Below are 25,069 nucleotides of genomic sequence, written 5' to 3' on the forward strand. Positions count from 1 at the left end.
GAGTTCAAATCCCCATTCAGCCATGAAACTAGCTGGGTGACTCTGGGCCAGTCACTTCTCTCTCAGCCTCACCTACTTCACAGGGTTGTTGTGAAAGAGAAACTTGAGTATGTAGTACATCGCTCTGGGCTCCTTGGAGGAAGAGCGGGATATAAATGTAAATAATAATAATAATAATAATAATAATAAGGCACTCTGGTGTGTATCCAACACTCAGCTGTGGCTGCAAGTGGCAGGGAACAGTGGCAGTGGCCAAGCTATTCTTGTCTACTATTATCCATCTTCACACTGAACCATGGAAGAAACCCCAGGATTTCATGGAACACAGTTTGAAAACCGATTTGTCAAAAGTCCCAATTTCATGATGCTAAAATGACAAGCATAGGAGTTTTCAGTTTAGGTTTTCAAATTAAATGCATGCTACAGCAAATACAGATTTGTTTGCTTTTAAACCTCTATTGGATCCATCCATCCATAAATTTTGTTTGTGTACAGGGTGCTGGAAATAATGTTTATTGATATGTAAGCTTGAGTACATTTCCCTAGAACTACCTACTTCATTCTACTATTAATAGCACTGCAGCTTGTTGTGATGCAACAAAACTCCCACCCTTTTCTGAGAACAGTGCAGGCAGTCTGTCTGAAACCTCACAGGCTGCAGCTAGCTGCCCTTTATAAAAGTCGCTGGAACTTTGCATACTTCCTCACAGGGCTGACAGCTCGGAAAAATGAAGTTCGTTTACTTGACTTTGCTCACGGCGGCTGTGCTGCTGGTCACAGATGGCTCTGCAGTGACAGATGACAGCACCGAGAGCATCAGAGAAGAAAAAGTTATTGATGCTTGCCCTGTAAAACTCAAAAGCAGCGGAAAATGTGATGAAGGAGAAGAATGCCCATACCAGATAAACCTGCCTCCAATGACTATCCAGCTACCCAAGCAGTTTCGATTGATTGAGAAGACCCTCAAAGAAGTCCAGAACCTTAAGGAAGTTGTAAACAAGATGAAGAAGTCCTGCCAAGACTGCAGGCTGCAGGCAGATGACAATCAAGAAAAAGACAGCAATGAATTCCTACCACTTGGCACAGACATTCCAACAGACAATAGCAAAATACAAGATAACAGAGTAAAAGAACTGCAGAGCAAGGTTTCTAGGCTGTCAGCCAGTCTGAAGAATGCAAAGAACCAGATCCATTCTTTACAGGAGCAAATGAGTCTCATAAGCATGAACAACGTGGAAAGCTATGTGGACAACAAAGTAGCCAACCTGACATTTTTTGTGAACAGTCTGGATGACAAGTGCTTTTCAAAATGCCCAGTCACACAACCAGTAACAGGTAAGTCTGCTTTTAATGCTTTACAACACTGCATTTACGAAATGTATTAAAGCAGCACGATGTTAAGTATATCAGATTAAACAAAGTACAAACAAGTTTTCTGCCACTTACACACACCTAAGAACTCATGTGCTAGGAGCTCATTCACCACATACTTTGGAACAGGGGGATCTTGGGATACTGGAAAACTAGTAGATAACTAAGATTCAATGCACTGGTAGTAACAGGGGAACATAAAATACAATAACCACTGTCTTCCTTTTGGCTACAGAGATTGGCTAGCTCAGTTGAGAGAGAGGCTAACGCTGGTTGAATGAGATGAAAAACTCACACAGCCCAGTTTTTACAGAGATTTTTCAATCAATGCTCCAAGGTTTTGAGTATCCCTTACCTCGATACACAAACTATTTTTGCAAAACATCTGTAGCAGCAGAATGGCACAGATTTTATGGAGACACAACCTAGTAAAGATTGTGTTACTATGCTCAATAAAAGAAACTTATACCTACAAGAAGCTGAGTAAATTTCCATCTAACTTATTATGGAGTACCAACTATTTTGTACTGATGCAGCAAGAAAGATCCATGTGTGGAAGCAGCCTTTGGGCTGATGTGGATATACATGCCTTTCCACATTGCAATGTTCACCTGGATCCCACCTCATGGGCATCCAGGGGAGCAAGAGGGTACAACCCCCTCGATTGAGCCAGGTTACTCCCAGGTAAGTGGGTATAGGATTGCAGGAATATTTTTATTTATTTATTTCTACATTTATATCCCACTCTTCCTCCAAGGAGCCCAGAGCGGTGTACTACATACTTGAGTTTCTCCTTACAAGAACCCTGTGAAGTAGGTTAGGCTGAGAGAGAAGTGACTGGCCCAGAGTCACCCAGCAAGTATCATGGCTGAATGGGGATTTGAACTCGGGTCTCCCTGGTCCTAGTCCAGCACTCTAACCACTACACCATGCTGGCTCCTTTGCCTTTCCCAGAAATATTCCTGAAGATGCCCATGTCCCACTGGATTGCTGGATGTATCCTTTGATGCACAGAGAGATGAACATCCCACTTTGGGGCTATCAGTTTTTTACACAGAACTATTTGCCCAGGACTAGTGCTAGATTGGGATCAGTACCTTTTAGGATTTGGCCTTACTGAAGTACAGAGAAGGGAAGGGAAAATATCAAAAGGCAAATTTTGTTTTTACACATGCGTACAGGAAGATTTTTACTGAAGCAATATGTGGATTGTTTTGTGTATTTGCATTCATGACAACACCAATTACACTTTCATTTCAGTTCAGAGAGAAAAGAGTAAGGAAATAGGTTTCTTGTAGTGGAATGAGAGATGGTTATAAGAGATATCTAGAAAATGTGGCTGAATTAATCAAACTATTTACAACTGGATTGTACATTTGAACTTTTCATCTGCATTTAGACACAGTGTGCTCAGTTTCTTCAGACCACTTACTCTGCTGCAGAATCATTAATTGCCTCAGTTTTATGTCAGTGTGATTTTTAAGCTCATAGTCACACTTTAACAAAGAACTTTAACATTTTCTAGGCTAATTCAAAATATTATTTCATGGAAAGTTTCTGTGTTTCTTTTAGTTTATGAACACCTTGTCATATTAGATACATTTAGGAATTTAGAGGAAGGTGTAGACTTGCAGATGGATGACACAAACGATTATGTTTTACAGCTGCACATGTGTGAACCTAAGCAGTGTTAATGCATCCCACATGGATGGCATGCGATATATAGAGGGTGGAATCTTGGCAAAATGCCACACATAAACAATGTAGAATGAAAGATTATTTTGGTTATTATTTCCCCTCAAACAGCATACTTTTACAGTTTGAAATTAGAACAAAAATGTGCAGGTGATAGCTTTTGCCACAGAAACATTGTTATTAGTACTTTGGCATTTGTTTCTAGCTGTAGACTTTTTCAAGAAATCGCTACAAAATGATTTATTCTAAACAGATCATAATGAAACAAGTATCACTTGGACATTTTTTTATTTTTGCAATACAGGGAAGTGATCCTGTTAACCTAATTATAGAGGAAGAAACAAATTGCTCAAAAATATTAAGGCTTAATCTAAGAGCATACTGTGAAGGCTAATAAAGTTTGATAAAGAAAACCTGGAACTACAACAAAGTGCTGGCATACATTCCTATTAGTGTAAATGTCTAGGCATAGGAATTTCATGCTGTCTCAATGTGCTATTTCATATGAACGTGCTTACTCCAAATTCAGTGTGGAGACCTTTTCCAGCAGAATCAGAATGGTGTACTTGATTCTAAGGGAGTTAGTTATTCTGGTAGTCTCCTCCCTTGAGGTGCTTGTGTATCATGTGAACACCTTAAGAGAGAATTGTATTTGTGTTGGAATAACCCAGTCTTCCCAAAGGTTATACTGAAATTAATAGGAAAACCTCTTCCTATATACAGAGATTTCTTGAGTAATCTTTATTACATATTTATTAGTTCAGATCAGTGTCCTCACAATGAACTAAAAAAAGAAACAGTTTGCTATGTGAGCTGTCTGCAAACCAGACTAGGGAGATATGAATAATGAGTACAGCTGAAAGCACATCACTATTATACTTCATAGCATCATCTGCATATTCACTACACTTAAAATCAGGACTTTAAATGTTAGCAAAACAAGCAAAGCTTCCTATTTCCACTCTTTGTTCATAATTCAATTGTAATTGTCTCAGGAAAGCAATTAATTCACATAGATTATTGCAATTTTGGACAGCAACAGCAGGACAAATTAATTGTATTATGTCATAGTTAAATTATTTGTCAGGTGTAGTGGAACTATATGAGTTAATGTAATTTACTATGAAAATAAACATGTTTATTTACTATGAAAATAAACATATAAAGCTGCCCTCTAGTGAATGACTGTCGATCCATCTATGTCAGTATTGTCTACCCTGACTGGCAGCAGCTCCCATCTATGTCAGTATTGTCTACAATACAGCAGCTCCCATCTACAGTATGTCAGTATTGCTGCCCTGACTGGCAGCAGCTCCCAGGGTTTCAGAGCGGGGTATTTCCCAGGCCTACTTGAGGATACCAGGAATTGAACCTGGAGACCTTCTTCATGCAAAGCAGGTGCTCCTGACAAACAACACAAAAACAGTGAATTGAGGCGGAGAGGAGAGCTGGTCTTGTAGAAGCAAGCATGACTTGTCCCTTAGCTAAGTAGGGTCCACCCTGGTTGCATTTGAATGGGAGACCACATGTGAGCACTGTAAGATATTCCCCTCAGGGGATGGAGCCGCTCTGGGAAGAGTAGACGATTCCAAGTTCCCTCAGGGCTGGGAGAGATTCCTGCCTGCAACCTTCGAGAAACCACTGTCAGTCTGTGAAGACAATACTGAGCTAGATGGACCTATGGTCTGACTCAGTATAGGGCAGCTTCCTATGTTCCTAATTACCTTATTCTTTAAGATTCAGATTAAATAGTACATGTGAGCAAATTCTTACATAACTTTCAGAACATGTCATTAGTAAAGTTCGTCAGCAAAGTATTATTAATGGCTAAGGAAATAAAGTGGGTTTATAATCACCAGGAAACACCTGGAAGAAATATCTTTTGCATAAAATAAATTGCTGAGAGGAAGAAGTTTTTTGTTCCTGCTTAGTATACTGTCCAAACCTTTTTCCACTCCAAAAGCTCAGCAGTTATGCAATACTCTTGTACAGGAAACAAATGTGATTCTCTTAAACTGCATTTTTTCTGAGAACAATGACATCAATTGTACATAATAGTTTGTAACAACTTGGGACATTTTTTATATTCTAGTTCTACTTAAAACAATAGGAAACAATAGCCAACTTTATGCCAGTCTAGTAGCAAATAAAATGTCCCTGCCTTCCATGAAAGGACATTGATTAATTTTGAATGCAAACGTTAACAAATATCAGCTGAAGACCTATATCAAACTGTATATTATTTTTATCATATTATTACATTAATATCAGATTATTATATTAAAATATATTAATATAATGTATAATTGTAATGGAAAAAATAATATGGACAGTGCTATTCCAGCTGTATGCAATGAAGGCCATACAGGAATCCAGAATTCTCACATAGAGCTAAGTGCTGGTTCGAACGCAACCAGGACTATATCCTGGCTTTGCACAACATCCATGAGCCTCAGGATTGAGCACTCCACCCCACCCACATGAGAGCTGAAAGTATCCACTTCTGATTCTGGTTATGAACAATCCAGGATCTCTCATTACATAAGCCAAGTGATCCTGTCCAGTTCTAACCAAAGTTGCAAAATGAAGCAGCATCTCAATCCAATCTCAGGTTCAGATCCTAGTTTATTTTGCAATTTTGGTTAGAATAAAACTGGATTGTTTGGTTTGAACAATCCTGTCTTGTTCCTAACCAGTTGGAATATGAATACTTCCAACTCTTGCATGGGCAGGAGATGAGGGAGTATATGCTCTCAAGGCTCATGAACATTGTGCAAAGATGGGATATAATACTGGCTCTCCATTATGTCTGAATTGGCTCAATATGAGAAAAACGTGGCCTTAGAGGGTAGTCACAGCACATCTCAATGGCTCCAAGATATTTTATTAAAGAGAATCAGCAATGAAGCTTTCACTTATTTCACCTTTTGACGAACAGGCTGAGAACCATATTATGTCTAATACTCATCAACTTGATGACTGCTGGTATCAGTGGTGTATCTGACATGTGATGATGTCTCTAGTGTGAACCAAAAAAAAAAAAAAAAAGCCCAAGCAAGTTCTTACCTTTGCCAAGAAGAAGCTGATATCCCCAGCAGCAAGAAAAGGAGCTGAAAGGTAGCCTATAGAGTTGTATAGATTTTTCAAAAATCCCTGGCAAGCTTTCTATAAGTATAGGACTCCTTAAATTCAATCCAGCCCCAACATATGCTCATCGTTTCCCTTAGGGCTATTCCCCACATTACACATTTTTTTTACTGCCATGATTTTCAGAAACACAGAAAACTGTAATCTGGAATGATGCCCTCAGAAACCTATAAAGAAAGTAATTCCTCAGCTTCACTGAGCAACTTTTTCTTTATACACATAAATATAAAACAAAACATCAAAAAGCTAACTTAGCGTTGATACTAAGCAAGCTAACATGAAAATATAAATTCAGTTATGGATTCAGTTGACTTTCTTTTGTATTATGTTTATGTATTATACTGCTGTTTCTAGAGAAGTCCAAATATTTATTTATTTATTTGATTTCTATACCGCCCTTCCAAAAATGGCTCAGGGCGGTTTACACAGAGACACAACAAATAAATAAGATGGCTCCCTGTCCCCAAAGGGCTCACAGTCTAAAAATAAACATAAGACAGAAACCAGCAACAGTCACTGGAAGTACTGTGCTGGGGGTGGATAGGGCCAGTTACTCTCCCCCTGCTAAATAAAGAGAATCATCATGTTAAAAGGTGCCTCTTTGCCAAGTTAGCGGTTAGCAAACAGATTGTGAATCAAAAATACCTGTAACATGGCCATCTTTTTTCCTTCTGTCCAGTTATGCAGCTTCTACATGGAGATTGTGCTGACTATTTTGCAATAGGTAAGAGACACAATGGCATCTACAGACTCACTCCTGACCCAAGAAATGCTAGCTTTGACGCTTACTGTGACATGGAATCTATGGGAGGTGGTTGGACAGTGTTCCAGATGCGTCAGGATGGCAGTACTAACTTCAACAGAACGTGGAATGATTATAAGAATGGGTTTGGAAACCTCAGCAGAGACTTCTGGCTGGGGAATGACAAAATTCACCTTCTGACCAAAAGCAAAGATATGCAACTAAGAATTGAACTTGAGGATTTAAATGGCGTCAGAGAATATGCAAAATATGAACAGTTCTACGTGGCCAATGAATTTCTCAAATACCGGTTGAGTATTGGTAGCTACAGCGGCACAGCTGGGGATGCTCTGCACTTCAACAAATTTTATAATCATGATCAAAAGTTCTTCACCACTCCAGACAGAGACAATGACAGATATTCCAGAGGAAACTGTGGAGCATATTACAGCTCTGGGTGGTGGTTTGATGCGTGTTTGGCTGCTAACCTAAACGGCAAATATTATGACAAGAAATACAAAGGTGTTCGCAATGGGATTTTCTGGGGCACTTGGCCTGGGATCTCTGAAAATATTCCAAATGGTTACAGACAGCCTTTCAAAAAGGTCAGAATGATGATGAGACCCAAGGTCTTTATGCCATGAATTAATTTTTTTAATTATACATTTATATGGGATTATAGTTTTAAAAAATACCCCAGTATTGGCACTTTTTTCAGCATTTGTGCACAATATTTTATTAAAATAATTCTATTTGTTTCTGTTAAATTCTGAATATACAGACAAGAATTTGCATCCTTATAGCAAATAATGTTTCAGCCTGAACCATGACCACCACCTAGGATTTAAGCTTTCAGTACTTTGCCATATTGACTTAAGCTTACTTTGTCATATTAACTTCAAAGTCATTCCATCAATACAGTGTCATTATCAGTAACTGCTCCCATCTACATGCTACAACCAGGTTTGTTCAGCCAAAGAGCAAACAGACAGCTTCAGTGTCCTTCATTTATACTGCTCCCTCACTGGAGTCCAGAAATATCTTCAGGAAATTGACAACCTGCTTTAAAGGCGATGGGCAAAACTAACTTCATTCCAAGTATAACTAGTTATCCTACTAATTCCAAGTAGGATAACTAGTTGCCTATTACTGATTTTTTTTTAAAAAAAGAAGCAGCAGCAGCTGTATGTTGTAGATGAGGAATCATTCCTTGCCACTGCCAGTTTTTATTTTTAACTGTGTCAGAACAAAAACTCCAATTTGTAATCAAACGTCTGTCAAATGCTATTAAGATAGCATTTCTAATGAACTTACTAATTTAATAGAGGAAAGGGAATTGATTAACATAATGGCTGACATCCAGACGAACAAAAGTGTGGGTGCTATGAGAGAAGTGCTGAAGGTGCTGTTGAATCTGACTAACACAGCACAGGGATTTCTTTGGCCTCCCCTTCCTCCTGAATTTTTGGCTGGCATGGAGCTTTGTTAATCTGGATTGCAGCAACTATGCTGCAACACACCTTACATAAAATTGTGATGAACTGATGATGCCCCCGCATTACCATTGCATGGAAGGCACCAACCAACATGCAGGGATGACACAAATGCCTTGGTGTCACCTACCCAGTCAACAAATCAATGCACAAGGAGAGCTGTCAGGAAGAATCCACATTGTCTCCTTGCTAGGTGCCTTCATGGCCCAATGGAGAGGTAGCAGCAACTGATATTTAACAGCCATCAGCCATTTCAGGAAGGGTGGTATATAAATTGAATAAAACTAACTAACTAACTAACTAACTAACTAACTTAGGTCCCTCCTTTTGGAATGCTATGGGAAAAGATGACATATGCCATACCCTCTCCACCAAACAGAATTCAGGTATATTCCTGGACTTTTTAGAAACCTATTGTCTGTAATTCTAAACTAAGTGGAGTTTGGCTTCTTCAGTAGGAATGTTGAAATATGAAAGCCAATATATGTATATGTGCAGATATATGTTCGTGTTCTTTTATTTCTTTCAGAGTTGCCATCAATAGAATGACCTTATAGGAAAGGTATATGTATAATATATTGCAGGAACGATTTTATAGGACAGGGATTAGTATAATGCTTCATTTTTGTAAACAGTTATTTCCATTTTTGTTGTACAACTTTTTTGTTAAGACAATTGTCCAACAACTTGTAGAGTGAATGTTAGAAAAGAAGACATGATTACACATAGATAATTTAAGATTAAGATTTAAAGCACAACAGTTTCTTCAAATGTATGCAATTAAGATTTTCATTGCATATTGCTGTCAATGACCAAAAGGTAAATTGATAAATATGAATATAGGTATTAGTAAAGGGTTTTTAATAGATGGAATTATGCTTTAATGTGCTGTACATGCTTTATTTTTCTTCATTTTAAACATTTTTAAGTGGAAAGGAATACAAATTTCAATGTTGAAAGCGTGTAAAATCTTTGTTTCAAATTGTGTTCTGATGACACACAGCAGTACTAAAGATCACATGCTGTCTAGAAGAGACAATCTTTAAGTTATGATATATAACTGAATGATAACATTCAGCTGATGTACATTAAAAGACTTCCTCTAAATCTTGCTGAAGTTAATGGAAGATAAGTAGCAACCATAATTTGGAATATGGATTTCACCTGAAAGTCCTAAAAGATTTGGAACCAAGGTATCTAAAAAGGACTTATTCCTGTATGAAGCTGCCCATGCATTAAGATCTTCAGTTGAGATCTATACTCGATATCTATAATCTATAGAGTATACACCCTATAATCTGGAAGCCCCCTCCCCTTCCAGAGGTGAGATGGGTAGCTTCCAAGGAAGGGGGTTTTGTATGAGAGCACCCAGACTACAGAACATCCTCCCTAGGTATATTCATTAGGAACCTCTATTACTATCATTTAAACACCAATTTAATATTTTTTATTTGCCCAAGTTTTTGGTAGCAACTAATTTCTGAAGGTTTTTATTCATAATTTATTTGCTGTTTTATTGGCTGCTATTTCTGTACAGGTGACCCTTGTCACCCGCAGTTTTGCATATCCGTAGCTTGGCAATGGAGACCCAACTTTGGTTTATACACTTTTAAAAAAAATACTTAAAATGCATGTATCTGTAGTTTCAGGGTGGCCAGAAATTACTTCTTGAGGTCATTTCTGGCTACCATTTTGCTAAACGGAGCCATTTTGTGGCTCTTTTGTTTCTTGTTTTTAAATCCCATGATTTTTTTTTGTGGAAAATCAGCCGAATTGGGGGTTTGGGGGGCACTGCTGGACAGCTGGAGACTTGCAGAGCATGGCACGGTACATTATTTCTCCAGTTTCTGCCTTTGCATTGTGTTTTTGTGTGTGCTGCCCTCCAGGAACCTAACCTCCCAATTGCCATTGGCTTAAGGTCTTGTTAGCCGCGGTTCCATTATCTGCAGAAACTGGCAGGAATGGAGCTCCCGCAGATAATGAGGGCCACCTGTGCTGCTTTTGTGTTCTTTATAATGCATTGTCTAACTATCTGTGCAGCACTTTAGAGGCCAATATTAGTGGAGAGCTGATATATAAATGTTTTAAATAAAATAAAATACACTAAAAAGAATGGTCTTTGAGTCTTATGTTCAAGAATCTTCCAAAAATATAGATAAAGATATTGAAATTAAGAACCAAAGCAATCACCTTAAGAAAGTAAATATCAGTTCAGTTCAAAGTAAATATTCAGTATCCATGACCTAGCCGTGTAATAGGTATCAGTCTGTATAATTACACATACCTATCCCAGATTAATCAAAAACCAAAAAAAGGTCTAAAATCACATAGTAAAAAATAGTACAGAAACAATGAAAAGAAGATTAGTTGCTAAGGTGGTTTCTTATAAATGAAATGTTGTTACTCTCAGCCCATTTTACTTTTCCAAATGCACATCTCCAAAACAGAAAACAAGTTCAAAACTGGTTTAAGTGGCATGGTTTCTTCCAAAAAAATAAAAATAAGAATGCAGAAACTATAGCTTTGTGAGGGTTCACATAATGTTCTATTAGAGAGACCTAGCTGCCTCACAGAATTCCCAGTTCCCTGGCTGGAATCCATGACAATTAAACAGGCTTGAGTGAGTATGGCTAAGTGAAGCTCTTTTCATACTAGGTAGCATCCTTTTGTTTCCATGTCAAAAACGATCATCATTTTGTGCACCCTCCTGTAAAATATGTTTTTATGGCCTAGCTGACACATCTAATGGTCTGCCTAGTTGACAGATCTTTCAGTATTGTTCCTATCTAATTGTTTTTAATGTATGATTAGTTAGTCTGTAAGTAATACACAAGCTCTTATCTCCTGGAGTTATTTTCCTTCTGTCTTTTTGGGTGTAAATTGTCATTATTACTGTCTACAAAATAAAAGTAAGAAGGTTTAAATGGGCTTGAAGCTTATTTAACATTAGGTCTTGGCATATCCTATAAGTGAATCCAAGATTCACTCACAATCCTTACTTAAATTCTAAAATACACAATACATTTGTTTATGAATTCCAATTTTGCATTCTGTGTTTTAATTACCCTTTGAAGCACCTTTGTTAAAATATAGTGGCCCTTAAGGTCAGAAACAGAGTAGCCAGGGAAACCAAAACAATCCCTAGTTGGTTTTGTTTGGCTTCAAATGAACTTTGAACACCAAACTGTTGTCTAAATCAGCAAAGGATGGCCACTGTCATTCAACACAGCAAGAGATGTACTTTGTGTGTGTGGGGGGGGGGATGTTATACAAATGAACAGAGCTGAAAAATTACACTTGTTAACATAAAAGTATAATTTTGAACTGGTTGACATTACTTATAATCTTCAACACAGGACTGGATCTAAGGTCTAAATTTTGTCCAGACTGCTACACTTAATCCAAAGAACATCCTGGCTGTGAAACTGTCAGCTTTATTTCACTCAGGGGCATAGCTATAATTGAGTGGCTGGGTTCAAAGAATCCAGGCTCCCCAGCTCCTGAGGGCCTCCCCCCCCAATCCACCCCTCCCTATTTTCTTCATTATCTCCCTCCGAGGAGCTGCTGGGAAGAGGTGCAAACATAGGCCCCCTCTCCCCTAGCTACGCCTCTGATTACACTAGGTGTGGGCATCAGGCTTTTGAACAATTACCAGTGTTGCTCTCATTTGAGAAATACTTATAGATGAAAATTCCTCTTTGCTTTCCACAAAGGCTGATTAAATACATTTCGTTTACAAAAGCATGTAATAAAAATTCAGTATTTATCATCTGAAACCTAAAACTGCAGATTTGCAGAATGTTTAGAAAGCAAGGGTGATTACAGCAGGTTTTCCTGCAAACTCCCAAGAGACTTCCAAGCCATTAAAAAAATACAAGTTTGCCAGGGTCTAAGTGCTCATCCAAGCACACCCTTATTTCTTGGCATGAACGGAGCGAAACCAGAAAACTGTTGCAGAGACATAGCAGCACAGCAGAGAGCTGATGCTTGATTTGCAGGACTCCCAAGTTCAAGTCTTAGTGCTGCTTCATAACTGAGGAGTTTGGGGAAAGGTCCGTATTTCAGTGGTACATATAGAAAGTCCCCAATTCAGTCCCTGGCCTTCCCATTTTAAAGGCTGTCTGATAATGAGAACTGAGTCTTTTGGAGAGTAGCTGCCACTCAGAATAGAAGGTACTGGATGTGAAGCTGCAAAGCATTTCCTTCTATTAGAAATGGGTTACTTCTTGTAAGGAAAACAACTGCTTGCATATATCTGCTGTCACAATGCAAAGGAAGTTAAGATGAGATAAAGTGATCTGAAGTAAAGCCACACCTAAAACAATATGTTTTGGATTAATGGATACAAATCCTTTCTTTTCTTTATAGGAAGGAAAGGGTTAGTCTAATTTAAAAAAAAACTATAGCAGTGAAATGTCAGGGTCTGTAAGGAATGGCAACATGTAAAAAGCAGGAAAGTGTAAAGTCATTAAAAATTGTTTCCTCCTCCTCTAAGAAGTAGAGCTGATAAAACCACAGGCCATAACTTTAGAAAGTTAACTAGCTTAACCTGCGCAGAGCATATGCGTATTAGTACTTGATTGCTCTAACCAGTAACAGCTGCATTCCAACTGACCTTAACCATCACAGGCGCCTCCTCCCTATTTGCATATGGAATCCCCACTGCCCAATCACCATGGTGCCACAGTCTCCTCTTCCCTATCTGAATATGGAATCCACACTGTCTAATCACCATGGTGTGTCTGCTCTCAGAGGCTCCTCCTCCCTATCTGCATATGGAATCTTCACTGCCCAATCACCATGATGCTTCTGCTCACAAACTCTCACAAGAGATGCCATGCACGGGATTATCCACAGGTATGCCTTAGAGAAGTATATAGATAGATAGACAGAAGATAAGCAGAAGAGGGTTCCCCAAAGGTGAGTGAGAAGTGTATCAACAGGGAAAAGGGAATAAGGGGTGGGAGTAGCTTGCCTTGGAGGATATTGCAGCTGTGGGTCTTTTCTGCAGTACCAAAAACCAGACTGGCTGGAAGTGAAGGAACGAGACATGTAGGGAACAGTATGGAGGTGCAGTCTAGGTCATAGTGGTGCCCTGTGGGAAAGGGAAGAAGAGAGAGATGCCTATCCCTCTTAAGGATTCTGTGCAAAAGGAAATGTCAAAATCTCTGCAACAATGTTTTAGAAGCAAACACAATCAGTACAGTACCATGTTCTGAATATGGAAAGAATTCTACTTGCAAAACTGATGTGTTACATCTACAGATAGTTTAACATGCTTGCCAAATTTTGTCATTCCAAAACAGAATTAACTGTCTCCGTTCCCCTGACCTTGAAGCCTCCACACCACACTCTCTCTACTTGTCCCATGGGTTCAAGTAAAAAGGGGCAATTATTTTAATATTTGCAGTCTTTCAATCCATTTTCCTTAATATATGCCCAAAAGGAAAACATTAAGATGTTTCATATTGCCATAGTTTACACTGAACAGTGTTTAATACTGGGCCATTTTTGGAGGAGCAGTATATAAATAAAATAAATAAATAAAATGAAAATAATATTGAACATTTTGTTTTTATGCTTGAACTTTGTAAATCTTGACCTCAGATCAAACTACATGGATCATGCAATGGCTACTAGTCTGGTGGCTATAGGCCACCTCTAGCCGCAGAGGCAAGATGCCGCTAAATACCAGTTGTAGGTGAGCAACAGCAGGAGAGAGGGCAAGCCCTCAGCCCCGGCTTGTGGGCTTCTGAGAGGCTTCTCTGCTGGGCCACTGTGTGAAACAGGACGCTGGACCAGATCGGCCTTGGGCCTGATTCAGCAGGGCTGTTCTTATGTAACAATGAGTCAAGTTATGAGCCCCAAATGAGTCAAGGGGCTGGGAACGGAGTTAAGTTGCAGCCATGAAGGCTACAATCTGCTTTAGAATCTGTTTGCATGGGGAGGCACAGGGGTCTTTTCAAACCTCCCTCATTAGTGTTATTAAAAACAAAACAAAACCCAAAAGCTTTTGGGTCTTCCAAGATAGACTGCTGGCTCCATGGCTGCAGTTTGTAAATAACATACCTACCTCCGGGGGTGGGGGGACAAAAAAGGTAGTTTGGCCCTAAGACATTTCCAACAGGGAAATGTTAAGTCTGGATTATATAGCAGCTCAGATATAGCAATTATTATCTTTAAGCAATGCCTGAAAGCTTGATAATCTAAAAGAACGCTGGGCATAGATTGCTGAGCATCAAACATGCCAAGACAGAAAGCAAAATGATGACTTCTACATTTGTGAACAGCGTCAGAGTGAGATGTTTATTCCTGCATAAAACCAACAGAAGTACCTAATTTTGTTCAAATTTGCAGTTTTGCAGATTTTGTAACAATACAAATTCCTCACACTCAGCGACTTGGAGAATATCCAAAATATTTAACGCTAGTGGATTGAAAATTAAATGTTGGCATGGACGACCCAGGTTTAAATCCCTGCCTTTCAAACTCCCCTGTGGTTACGGCAAACAAGATAATAAGAAGTATACTGAAAAGTACTTTAGAAATCATTAATAAAATAATAATAATACAATGCAAATATTTATATACCGCTCTTCAACAGAAGTTCCCAAAGCAGTTTATATAGATATAAATAAATAAAATGGCTCCCTGTCCCCAAAGGGCTCACAATCTAAAAAAAAAACATAAGACAGACACCAGCAACAGCCGCTGGAGGGATGCTGTGCTGGGGATGGCTAGGGCCAGTTGCTTTTCCCCTGCTCAGTAAAGAGAATCACCACTTTAAAAGGTGCCTCTTTTCTCAGTTAGCATGGGATAATGGTAATTAAAAACAGATATGCTAGTTCCATGAAGTTATTCAAGTAAAATAACACTGCTATGTGGTGGAGTTGGAGCTACTTTAATAAGTGTTTTTAATTACTCTTCTCTGAAGAATAGGTGTCAATATACTGTCTTTTTTCCTATTGTAATGCACTTCTTTTAACCCCCACATCCCCCATCTTTAATAACATTCAGAGTCCAGCCAGGAAGGCAGGTTGTGCAGCCAGTCAGGTTAACAGGCAGAGGAGAAAGGGCAGGCAGGCAGCACTAGTCTACCTGTCAGAGCCAATGGGTAGACCTGCTCTCTGAGATGCAACTCCAAATCCATCTCCATCCAAAGCTTTGATCAGCTTGCCTAGGAAGGAGTTATAGAGGCCTGACCATTTTGAATTCGTCCTGGTCTCTGATGGGCTCCATGGGAAGCAGTCCACTCCTTGACCATGTGTGTGGAGATTTATGGTGACAGGGTTTTCAGGACCCCAGAGAACAACCAGAAAGCTTCTGAGCTTCCTGGGGGTCCCCCACCTGGCCAGGAGAGTCCTGCCTGTGTCAGGCAAGTGTGATGGTTCCAGATCTCTCCGAGAAGCGGCAAGCAGCCCCCTTGCTCCCCCAACAGTTGGGGGAAAGAGAAGTGAGGCTGGCCTGGCAGAAGGAGCCCCGTGGTCCAGGTCCTGGGAACTCTTGAGTGGTCCCATGAGCCTGGCGCTACACCTTACAGCCAGGAGGGGGGTGGGGACACCTCAGTTCTTCTCTCCCTGCTGGGGAAGGGAAGAGGATCTAGGTGACCCCATGCTTGATGATGGACACTCTGCCGTCTTGCATGACTGAGATGAGGCCTCTGCCATCATGACAGGGTGAGCCCTCCGGGCCAGTGCTTCAGGTGGAGCAGTCACCTCTTTTTCGCTTGAGGTGCCCATGAGTGGCTTCCAACTGTATTTTCCCCCAACCTGGGATGGGGGCTGCCTTCTCCCCAATAGTCAGGGACATTCTGAACCATCAGTGTCAGAGTGCTCCCACCAGGCAGAGAGGGTGGTGTGGGGTAGCACCACCATGGTACCTGCACTCCCTATCCGGCTGCAAATGGAAAATAAGGGAAGGTTTTGGTGACAGTATTCACCTCCACTTAGGAATTTCAAATACTAAATCAGGCTGAACAAGTATCTGAGTAAATCAGCAGACTTGGGAAGACTCTGGAAGGACAGTAACCATGTTGGTATGCACAATAATATGAAGCTACCTCAGGAAATTGAAACTGCTGGGAGCAGTACTAAAAGGCCCCACTGCTGAGCAATCACCCCGAGAAATAACTAAAGTAAAGTGTGCCATCGAGTCGTAAACTCCTGGCGACCACAGAGCCCTTTGGTGGTCTTTGGTAAAATACAGGAGGGGTTTACCATTGCCGCCTCCTCCGCAGTTTGAGATTATGCCTTTCAGCATCTTCCTATAGTGCTGCTGCCCAATATAGGTGTTTCCCATAGTCTGGGAAACATATCAGTGGGGATTCAAACTCGCAACCTCTGGCTTGCTAGTCAAGTCATTTCCCACTGTGCCATTAGGTGGCTGTGCAATAACTAACCAAGTAGATTACCCCAAATCCACCCTGTAGGTCAAGCCTCACACCCATAGTGAGATTTCCACCCTTAAGCAACTCAGCCTATCTTAATGCTAGGGGTGTGCAGAACATAGTGGGCTCAAAATGAGCCATTTTGAGGGTTCCAAGCTTGGAACAGAACACCTCTAAGGGGGGGGGGCATGTTCTGAGTTTGGAATGGAACAATCTGTTCTGAGGTGAAACGTTCCAACCCATCCCAAGTGCACTCTTCCGGCCTCTGTGCATGCAGAGTGGCCAGAAGAGTACCATTTTGGAATCCAGTATGGCATTCAGCATGGGTCAACGGAACGGCCCGCACATTTTGTGTTCCGGAACACAAAATGTATTTCGTGCACACCCCTACTGAACACTAAGTTTGGCAGTCAAACAATAGATTACCAGAATTAACCAGCACTACTAGATAAAAATTCTAGAAAGGCAGAAACACCATGCTTAGCCACTCAAAAAGGGTATAAAAAACCCTTCTTATAGTTAGTCTCTCTCTCTCTCCCACTCTCCCCTCTACTATCTCTTTACCTGAACAATTTACTTAACCCACAAGGACAGAAAATGTAACCTGACATCTTAACTGCCTCCAAGGACTGAGGTTGCTCACCTCTTTGCTAACCTGACCATTGACCCAACTAAAGTCCCGAGAGAGAGCACATTCAGTGGATGTGTCTCAGAGATTCTCACTCTGAGAACTTCAGAGTTAAATCACTATCTGAAATCACTTTGCTTTGGGGCTCCTTAATTCCTTGCAAGCCAAGAATGATTAAGCCCTATTAAATTATTAATTGTCAATTAACCCCCACCTTTCTGGAAACAATCCCTACACTATATTGCCATGTTAAAGAGGTGAGTTTAATGCTCAGGAGACTCGCTAGGACTAACAATTCTGGTAACCCTCCAGTTCTTCATTCATTTCTATGAATGTAATTGAATGTATTGCTTTAGTATGTCATGTTACATGCAAGCAAGTTAAGTCTATTGAAATTCCCCACATCAACAATTGGATTTGCTAGCATTGTAGTTAGGTACCTAATGCACTGATTTCCTAAATAATAATGCATATTTTGATTGTTAGTCAATAAATCTCTGTTTTTTTGCATTAGAAGCTTATGGTCTTCCCTTTGTATCGTTTCCACATTTCTAAGGACTCAGGCTAGCCCTTGCTATAAAGACCCTGTGGCATACATGTGTGTGTTTCATGTGTCGTAATGGCAACTTTCAAGAAACCAAAGTCTTTGGGTTCTGGGGTGGGTTGGGAGTATGATTGCAAAGCTGAAACTGAAAGAAATTGATGGAAAGGCATCATCATGCAAAAGTGGAGCCTGTGGCTTAATTTTTCTCAACACCGGAAACCTCACCTGGACTGGACATGGGAAGGATTGTCAGACTGAAGGCTCTTTTTTGATACTGTAGATGCTGGTATGTGACCATTTTTTGGAAGCCTACTCTGGGAAGAGGAAAAGCAGACCTGAGAAGGTAGCAAACTTTTCTTAAAAAAGAACTTTTTCTTCTTCAAACAAACTGGAGAAGGGGGAGATTTTGAGGGGCTGTTGGAGAGACATCCTAGTCTGTGTGTCTGTGGTTTTTGTTTTGTTTTGTTTTTTGCCAGGGCTTCTTTTAGTGGCTATGTGGCTTTCAGTTTTAGTTTCCCTTTTTCCTGGAGAGAGACAGTGGGAGGAGCCAGCTAGGGCAAGGTGAGTAACGTATTCCTGTTGAGCCTGGTTGCCTCAGTTTGAAGCCTACTCCCTGTGTAAAAGGACACAACCAAGGAAATTAGCAATCAGGAATTAGCAAACATGTATCATAGAAGTTTTGCATGGGGTTTAGCTGGGAATTATTCAAGAGAGCTTGAAAGGAGCCGCTCTTGATCACAGGGAGCCCAGCAGGGAGAGAACGTAAGTACTACCCCCTCTTTTATGTTCTTGGGAAAGAAGGTTTAAACTGTTGAACAGCTGACAACTTCAGCTAATACCTAACTTTCCAAAAAAATCTCCAAATACTCTAAACAGCCAACAAAATCAATCATGACGGTAGAAAGCCAGCATGGGTGGGGGCACTTCCCAGTATATTGCACAGAGTGTTGTATGTAAGACTATCTGTTCAACGGACAGACGTTGCGTGCATGTGCTTGGTGCTAGGAGCTCCTGGCGCTCAGGGAACAAATGCATTGCCTTGAAGCCAAGGTGGCTGATCTGGAGAAGCTCAGAGAGTGAGAGATGTACAAAGACGAGATCTTTGAATAGGTGATAGTGGCATCCCATTCCCAGGCTAATGGCTCCTCTGCTGTCATGGAGAATGGAGATCTCAGGGTAGGAAGACATCATTCAGAGGAAAAGGGAAATGCTCCGTTAGAAGGGACCCCTTCCATGGATCATGAGCCCATATCCTCTCATATGGGGATACTCCTCTGGGGTGTGGGGGCCTCCTAGTAGTGGGTGATTCAACCATTAGGGGTATAGAAAGATGGGCCTGTGACCCGTGTGTAGACTTGCCTCCTTGGTGTGAAGGCTGAAGATGTTGTGTGGCATCGAGATAGGTTGCTAGGCAGTTCTGGGTAGGAGTTAGGGGTGTGCACAAACTAGTTCGGCAGTCTATTCACAGACTGCCAAACTGGTTTGAAAGACCAGCATTTAAGCCGGTTCGGTGGTGGGGAGAGTGTCCTTAACTTCCATGCCACATTTCCCCCACCAGCACTGCTGTCAGAATTGCTGGTGCAGGGTAGCTGCATACACTCTTGCCACCCTGGTCTGCATAATACTGGAACTGGCCAGTGCACATGTATGATGTGTGCACACACGCCAGCCACTTCTGGTATTACACTGACCAGGGCGGCAAGAAGGTATGCAGCTGCCCCATGCCAGCAATTCTGACAGCAGCGCTGGCAGGGGAAATGTGGCAGGGCAGGTAAGGAAGCTTCCTTGTGCCTTAAAACAACCCCTCCCCCCATCCTTCCGGGAGTGCACTGGTTCTGTGCACATCCCTAAAAGGATTCAGTTGTTGTGGTGTATGTTGGCACCAATGATATTGGGAAATGGAGTTGGAGGTCCTGGCAGCAAAATATAGGCTGCTAGGTAGCATATTGAAGTCCAGGACACCCAAGATTGCATTCTCAGAAATGCTATATGTTCCATGTGCAGGGCCAGTGAGACAGGCAATGCTGAGGGGACTCAATGCATGGATGAGATGGTGGTTCTGGGAGGAGGGATTCAGATTTGTTAGGCATTGGGATACATTTTGGGACAAGATGAGCCTCTACAAAAGGGACGGGCTCCACTTGAACCAAGATGGAACCAAACCAAAAAAATTATTTATTTTCTATTTACTGTTAAATTTATATACCACCTTTCATTAAAAACAATCCAAAGGCGGGATTGAAATGTCACAGATCAGCTTTTAAAATGACGTCTGGAGGATAGCTGACAGGAGCTGGGCAGTATCCAGTTCAGCAAATGCCATCCCTTAAAGTGTGAGGGTTTATATGCTCCAGATAAACCACTGTTGGAGCTAGGACCCTGGTAGCATCAGCTCTCAGCTGCGATGACTCATAGTGACAACTGGGGGGGGTGGTTAGGGTCATAAGTTCTGGACTCCTCTCCTCTTTGTTCTTTCAGTATTAGTCTCAATTTTTGTCTCTCCAGAGACTTTCAGCCTTAAGCCCAGCTTTCCTATCTTTTTGTAACTTCTAAATCAATTCTTCTTGTTCTTCAAACTGAAAGAACTGTCTCCAGACCTCTTGCTTGGCTGAATTCTCCCCAAACTAGCTTTGCTCTTCTAATGGGAGTTGAGCTGCCATTCTTCTCCTACAACCAGAAGGAGACAGAGGAGAATCAAGTAAAGAGCAGACAGAAGGATTGCTAGTTGGTCAAAATGATCAAATGGCCATAAGAAAGATAACACACATCAGGTAAGAGATTAAGTGTATAGGTGCTTATATGCCAATGCCAGAAGCCTCCAAGCCAAGATGGGAGAGCTGGAGTGCTGAGTTACTAAAGAAAACAGATATAGTGGGTGTAATGGAAACATGGTGGAACAGTGAGATCCCATGGGCCAGAGTTATTCCTGGATATAAACTCTATAGAAAGGACAGGGAGAGATGAATTGGGAGTGGAGTATATTAAAGAAGGGATAGAATCTAACAAGCTAGAAAACCTAGGAAGACTGGAGTCCTCCACAGAAACTCTGTGAGTCACAATACAAGGCCTGAAAGGAGATGGGGTACTAGGAATGTGCTATTGCCCCTCCTGATCAAAATGCTGACAGTGACTGGCAGTGACTGGAAGTTGCAGAAGGAAATCAGGAAAGCGTCATAGAAAGGCAGAGCTGTAATAATGGTAGACTTCAATTACCCACACATAGAGGCTATTCTCATGATCAGCTAAAATTGGGTTAGGGGAGCCTAGCCCAATTTTAGCAGAATGTGAGATCCACCGGGCTCGCAGGTGAGCCCAGTTGCCTCAAAGCGGGTAACTCGCTTGCGAAGCCCTCCCCTTAGCCCAGGTTAGCGGAGCTAGCGCTCCGATAACCGAGGTTTCCGGATCGTGTGTTGCTGTGGCGTGGCTCTGCACCATGGCAACTCACAAGGAGACCCCTGACTGAGAGGCTAAAAAGCAGCCTCCCGGCTCGGGGGTCTCTCCAGCATGCTCTGTGTGCTCGCGCAGAGTATGCTGGAACTTCTGGGGGCCAGGCGGCCCCTGAACTCCCAAGCCCCCCCCCCCCCGTTGGCTCTGTGACAGAGCCGACAGTCGTGTGAGTGGCCGATCTGGCCACCCAGGGCTTCCCCTCTGGTCGTCTACGGGGAGAGGGGGCTCCCCGTAGACATAGACTCTCACCACAAACCGACTCTGGGCGAGTCTCACCAATCGAAAGACTTGCCTTCACATTCAAGTAATGTCAAAGAGGCTAGATTTCTAGGTAAGTTGAATGACTGTGCCCAAGAACAGCTGGGTCATGGAACCAACAGAGAGAAGGAGACCTTGGACTTAATCCTAAGTAGTACACAGGAGCTGGTGTGAAATGTCAGTGTCATGGAACCTTTAGGGAACAGTGACCAAAGTGTGATCAGCATATATGCAAAGAGAGAATTGCCAAGGAAGTCTAACACAGACAATTTAAACTTCAAAAGAGGAAACTTATCTAAAATGAGGAGTTTGGTGAAAAGAAAACTAAACGGAAAATCAAGAGAGTCACTTCACTCTGGAATGATGGAGTTTATTTAAGACCACAATAAAAGAATCCCAGTTAGAATGGATACCAAAAAAAGGGAAAGATTCCACCAAAAGCATGGTGGAAGCATGGCTAACAGGTAAAGTCAAGGAAGCTATAAAGGTGAAGTAGTCTTCCTTCTGAAATTGGAAGGCCTGCCCAAATGAAGAGAACAGAAAGGAACACAAACTCTGACAAAATAAATGCAAGGTGACAATAAAGGAGGTGAAACGAGAGTGTGAGGAACATTTAACTAAAAACATTAAGGGGAATAACAAAAACTACTTTAAATACATCAGAAGCAGGAAACTTGCCAGGGAGGCAGTTGGTCTGTTAGATGATGAGGGAGTGAAAGAAATTATTAAGGAGAATATGGAGATTGCAGAGAAGCAAAATGTGTATTGGTCTTCATGGCAGAGGATACCGTGCACATATCTTTGCCTGAACTAAGCTTCTCGGGGACAGAGGCTAGAGATCTGAGTCAGACAGAGGTGATGAGATGATGTTCTAAACTGTCTGGAAAAATTAAAAATTAAAAAACCACAAGGGCCAGATAGCATCCACCCAAGAGTCCTTAAAGAACTTGAATGTGAAACTGCTGGCCTCCTTGAAAAAATATGCAACTTATCCCTACAATCAGGCTCTGTACTAGATGACTGGGAAGTAGCCAATGTAACACTGGTTTTCAAAAAGGGATCCAGGGGTGATTCAGGAAATTATAGCCCAGTTAGCTTAATGCCTGTGCCATGAAATTATTGGAAAGCATTCTCGTAATTAAATGGTTAAGCAAGTAGAAGAACCAGCCCTGCTGAAAGAGAACCAGCATGGCTTTTGCAAAGGTAAATCTTGCTTCACCAACCTTTCGGAGGTCTTTGAGAGTGTCAACAGCCGTATGGATAATGGTGATCCTGTTGACATAGTATACTTGGACTTCCCAAAAGCTTTCAACAACATTCCTCATCAAAGACTCTTGAGAAAACCTAGCAGTCATGGGATAAGGGGACAGGTTCATATGTGGATTGGTAACTGGTTTGAAGGACAGGAAACAGAGGATAGGCATAAATGGACAGTTATCTAAAAGGAGGGAAGTAAGAAGTGGGGTCCCCCAGGGATCTGTTCTGGGACTGGTGCTTTTTAATATATTCATAAATGATTTAGAAGTTGGGATAACCAGCGCAGTGGCCAGATTTGCAGATGACACCAAACTATTTAGTATAGTGAAATCCAAAACAGATTGAGGAGTTCTAAAAGGATCTCTTTAAACAGGGGGAGTGGGGGGCAAATGTGGTTCAATGTTAGCAAGTGTAAAATGATGCATACTGGGGCGGGGGGGGGACTCCAACTTCACATCTGAGCTGTCAATGACTGACCAGGAGAGGGATCTTGGGGTCATGGTGGACAGCTCGTTGAAAGTGTCGACTCAGTGTGTGGCAGCTATGAAAAAGGCCAATTCCATGCTTGGGATCATTAGGAAGGAGATTGAAAATAAAATTGCTGATGTTATAATGCTCTTATACAAAACTATGGTGCAGCCACATCTGGAGTACTGTGTACAGTTCGGGTAATCATATCTTATAAAGGACATTGTAGAACTGGAGAAGGTGCAGAAGAGGGCAACTAAGGTGATCAGGAACCTAGAGCACCTTTCTTACAAGATAAGACTACAACACCCAGGACCTTTTAGTTTAGAAAAAGGACAACTTATGGGAGACATGATAGAGGTCTATAAAATCATGCATGATGTGGAGAAAATTGATAGAGAGAAATTCCCCCTCCCCCCTCTCATAATACTAGAACCAGAAGTCATCCCATGAAATTTGGGATTGCCAAGAAATTTAGGACCGACAAAAGGAAGTACTTTTCCACACAATGCAGGGGAGTAACAGCAGGAGAGAGGGCATGCCCTCAGCTCTTGTCTGTGGGCTTCCCAGAGGAATCTGGTGGGCCACTGTGCCAAAGAGGATGCTGGCCTTGAGGGTCCTTGGGCCTGATCCAGCAGGGCTGTTCTTATGAGATGAGTGTTTAAAAGGAAGACTTCCCCCAAGAATACAAGGTGGCCCCATGGTCTGGTAGTTCATGTGCACAAATGGGGATGGATGGATCAACATTTAACTGAGGAGTGGCTTAGATCTATCTGAATTAAATGCCCTTTTAGAGGGATAGCACATGCTGGTACTAATCATGCAGAGATGCCACAGAACATCATCCATAAAATCTATCCTGTCTGAAAACCAGACTGACCTTGTAATCATCTCAGGGGGTATGATGAGCTAATTGCAGGTCATGGGCATGAGTTGCAACCAGCCACTCAAGCAGTGGCTCAACGAAGAAATGCAATGAGTGGCTGTAGTGTGGAAAGTAGGCATTAGCCCCATCAGGCTGTCAGAAGAAGCCAGACCTTCCTCTTATTGTTCAGTGGATCAAAGAGGTATGGGACATGGGAGGCAACAGATCCTGCCATCAAACAGTGAGGCTTCAAGAAATGTTTCCTCGCATGTGGGATGGGAAGCTCTGAAGATGACAGCCTTCAGAAAATATTTGAATCCACAGGTTTTGAGACAGAATTTGAAGGTTTTGTCAAAGACAATGCTGATGGACATCTCCCATCCTGCCTCACCTGCAGTTCTAAGCTGGGCCTCCCTCTGGAGTGCCAAGCCACCCCGTGTTCCTCTGCAGATCAGCAACAATAAAATTGTTAAAATAGCTAAAGTTGCTAGCAGAAGTAAAGTAGTTGAAATTATCTATCATCTATTTCTGATCATGATATGTGTGTAGAGAGCGAGCAAGCTTTGAGTTTTCAAGAAGTCAAAGTGGCCTTGTTACTGTTAATGAACTACAACTCCCATCATCCACTGCCACAACTTCTTGTTGTTGTGGTAATGGGAGCTGTTCAACAACAGCAGGAGGGCCAAGACTGCCCACTCCTGTGATAGAGCAGGGCAGGGCAATTTTGGCCCTCCAGCTGTTGCTGAACTTCAATTCCTAGCACCTGCA

The 25,069-nt window shown here is 41.6% G+C and overlaps 2 protein-coding genes across 5 annotated transcripts in view; one reads left to right on the forward strand and one right to left on the reverse strand.

The window, feature by feature from the left end:
* The window catches only part of CCDC146 (coiled-coil domain containing 146), a 116,802-nt gene that overhangs the window by 62,881 nt on the left and 28,852 nt on the right, over positions 1-25,069 (reverse strand). Inside the window, exon 2 of one of the 4 annotated variants that reach the window (XM_053251312.1) lies at positions 13,424-13,543. The exons of the other annotated variants lie outside the window; for them this stretch is intronic. The gene's annotated coding sequence lies outside the window, so the exon portion shown is untranslated. The remainder of the gene's footprint in view (positions 1-13,423; positions 13,544-25,069) is intronic. 4 annotated transcript variants of the gene reach the window in all.
* On the forward strand, positions 649-11,372 carry FGL2 (fibrinogen like 2). Its single transcript, XM_053251321.1, has 2 exons — positions 649-1,335; positions 6,893-11,372. Exons 1-2 carry the CDS (start codon positions 729-731, stop codon positions 7,597-7,599), a joined length of 1,314 nt encoding a protein of 437 aa, XP_053107296.1. The 5' UTR covers positions 649-728; the 3' UTR covers positions 7,600-11,372.

This window comes from Hemicordylus capensis, chromosome 5 (genome assembly GCF_027244095.1).
Source record: "Hemicordylus capensis ecotype Gifberg chromosome 5, rHemCap1.1.pri, whole genome shotgun sequence".
Taxonomy (NCBI): domain Eukaryota; kingdom Metazoa; phylum Chordata; class Lepidosauria; order Squamata; family Cordylidae; genus Hemicordylus; species Hemicordylus capensis.

What these genes read in the sequence shown, in the direction of transcription:
- FGL2 (XM_053251321.1), top strand. Translation starts at nt 729, where the DNA reads ATGAAGTTCGTTTACTTGACTTTGCTCACGGCGGCTGTGCTGCTGGTC. An exon ending in AGTCACACAACCAGTAACAG is followed by an intron (nt 1,336 to 6,892) that starts GTAAGTCTGCTT and finishes CCTTCTGTCCAG; the next exon opens with TTATGCAGCTTCTACATGGA.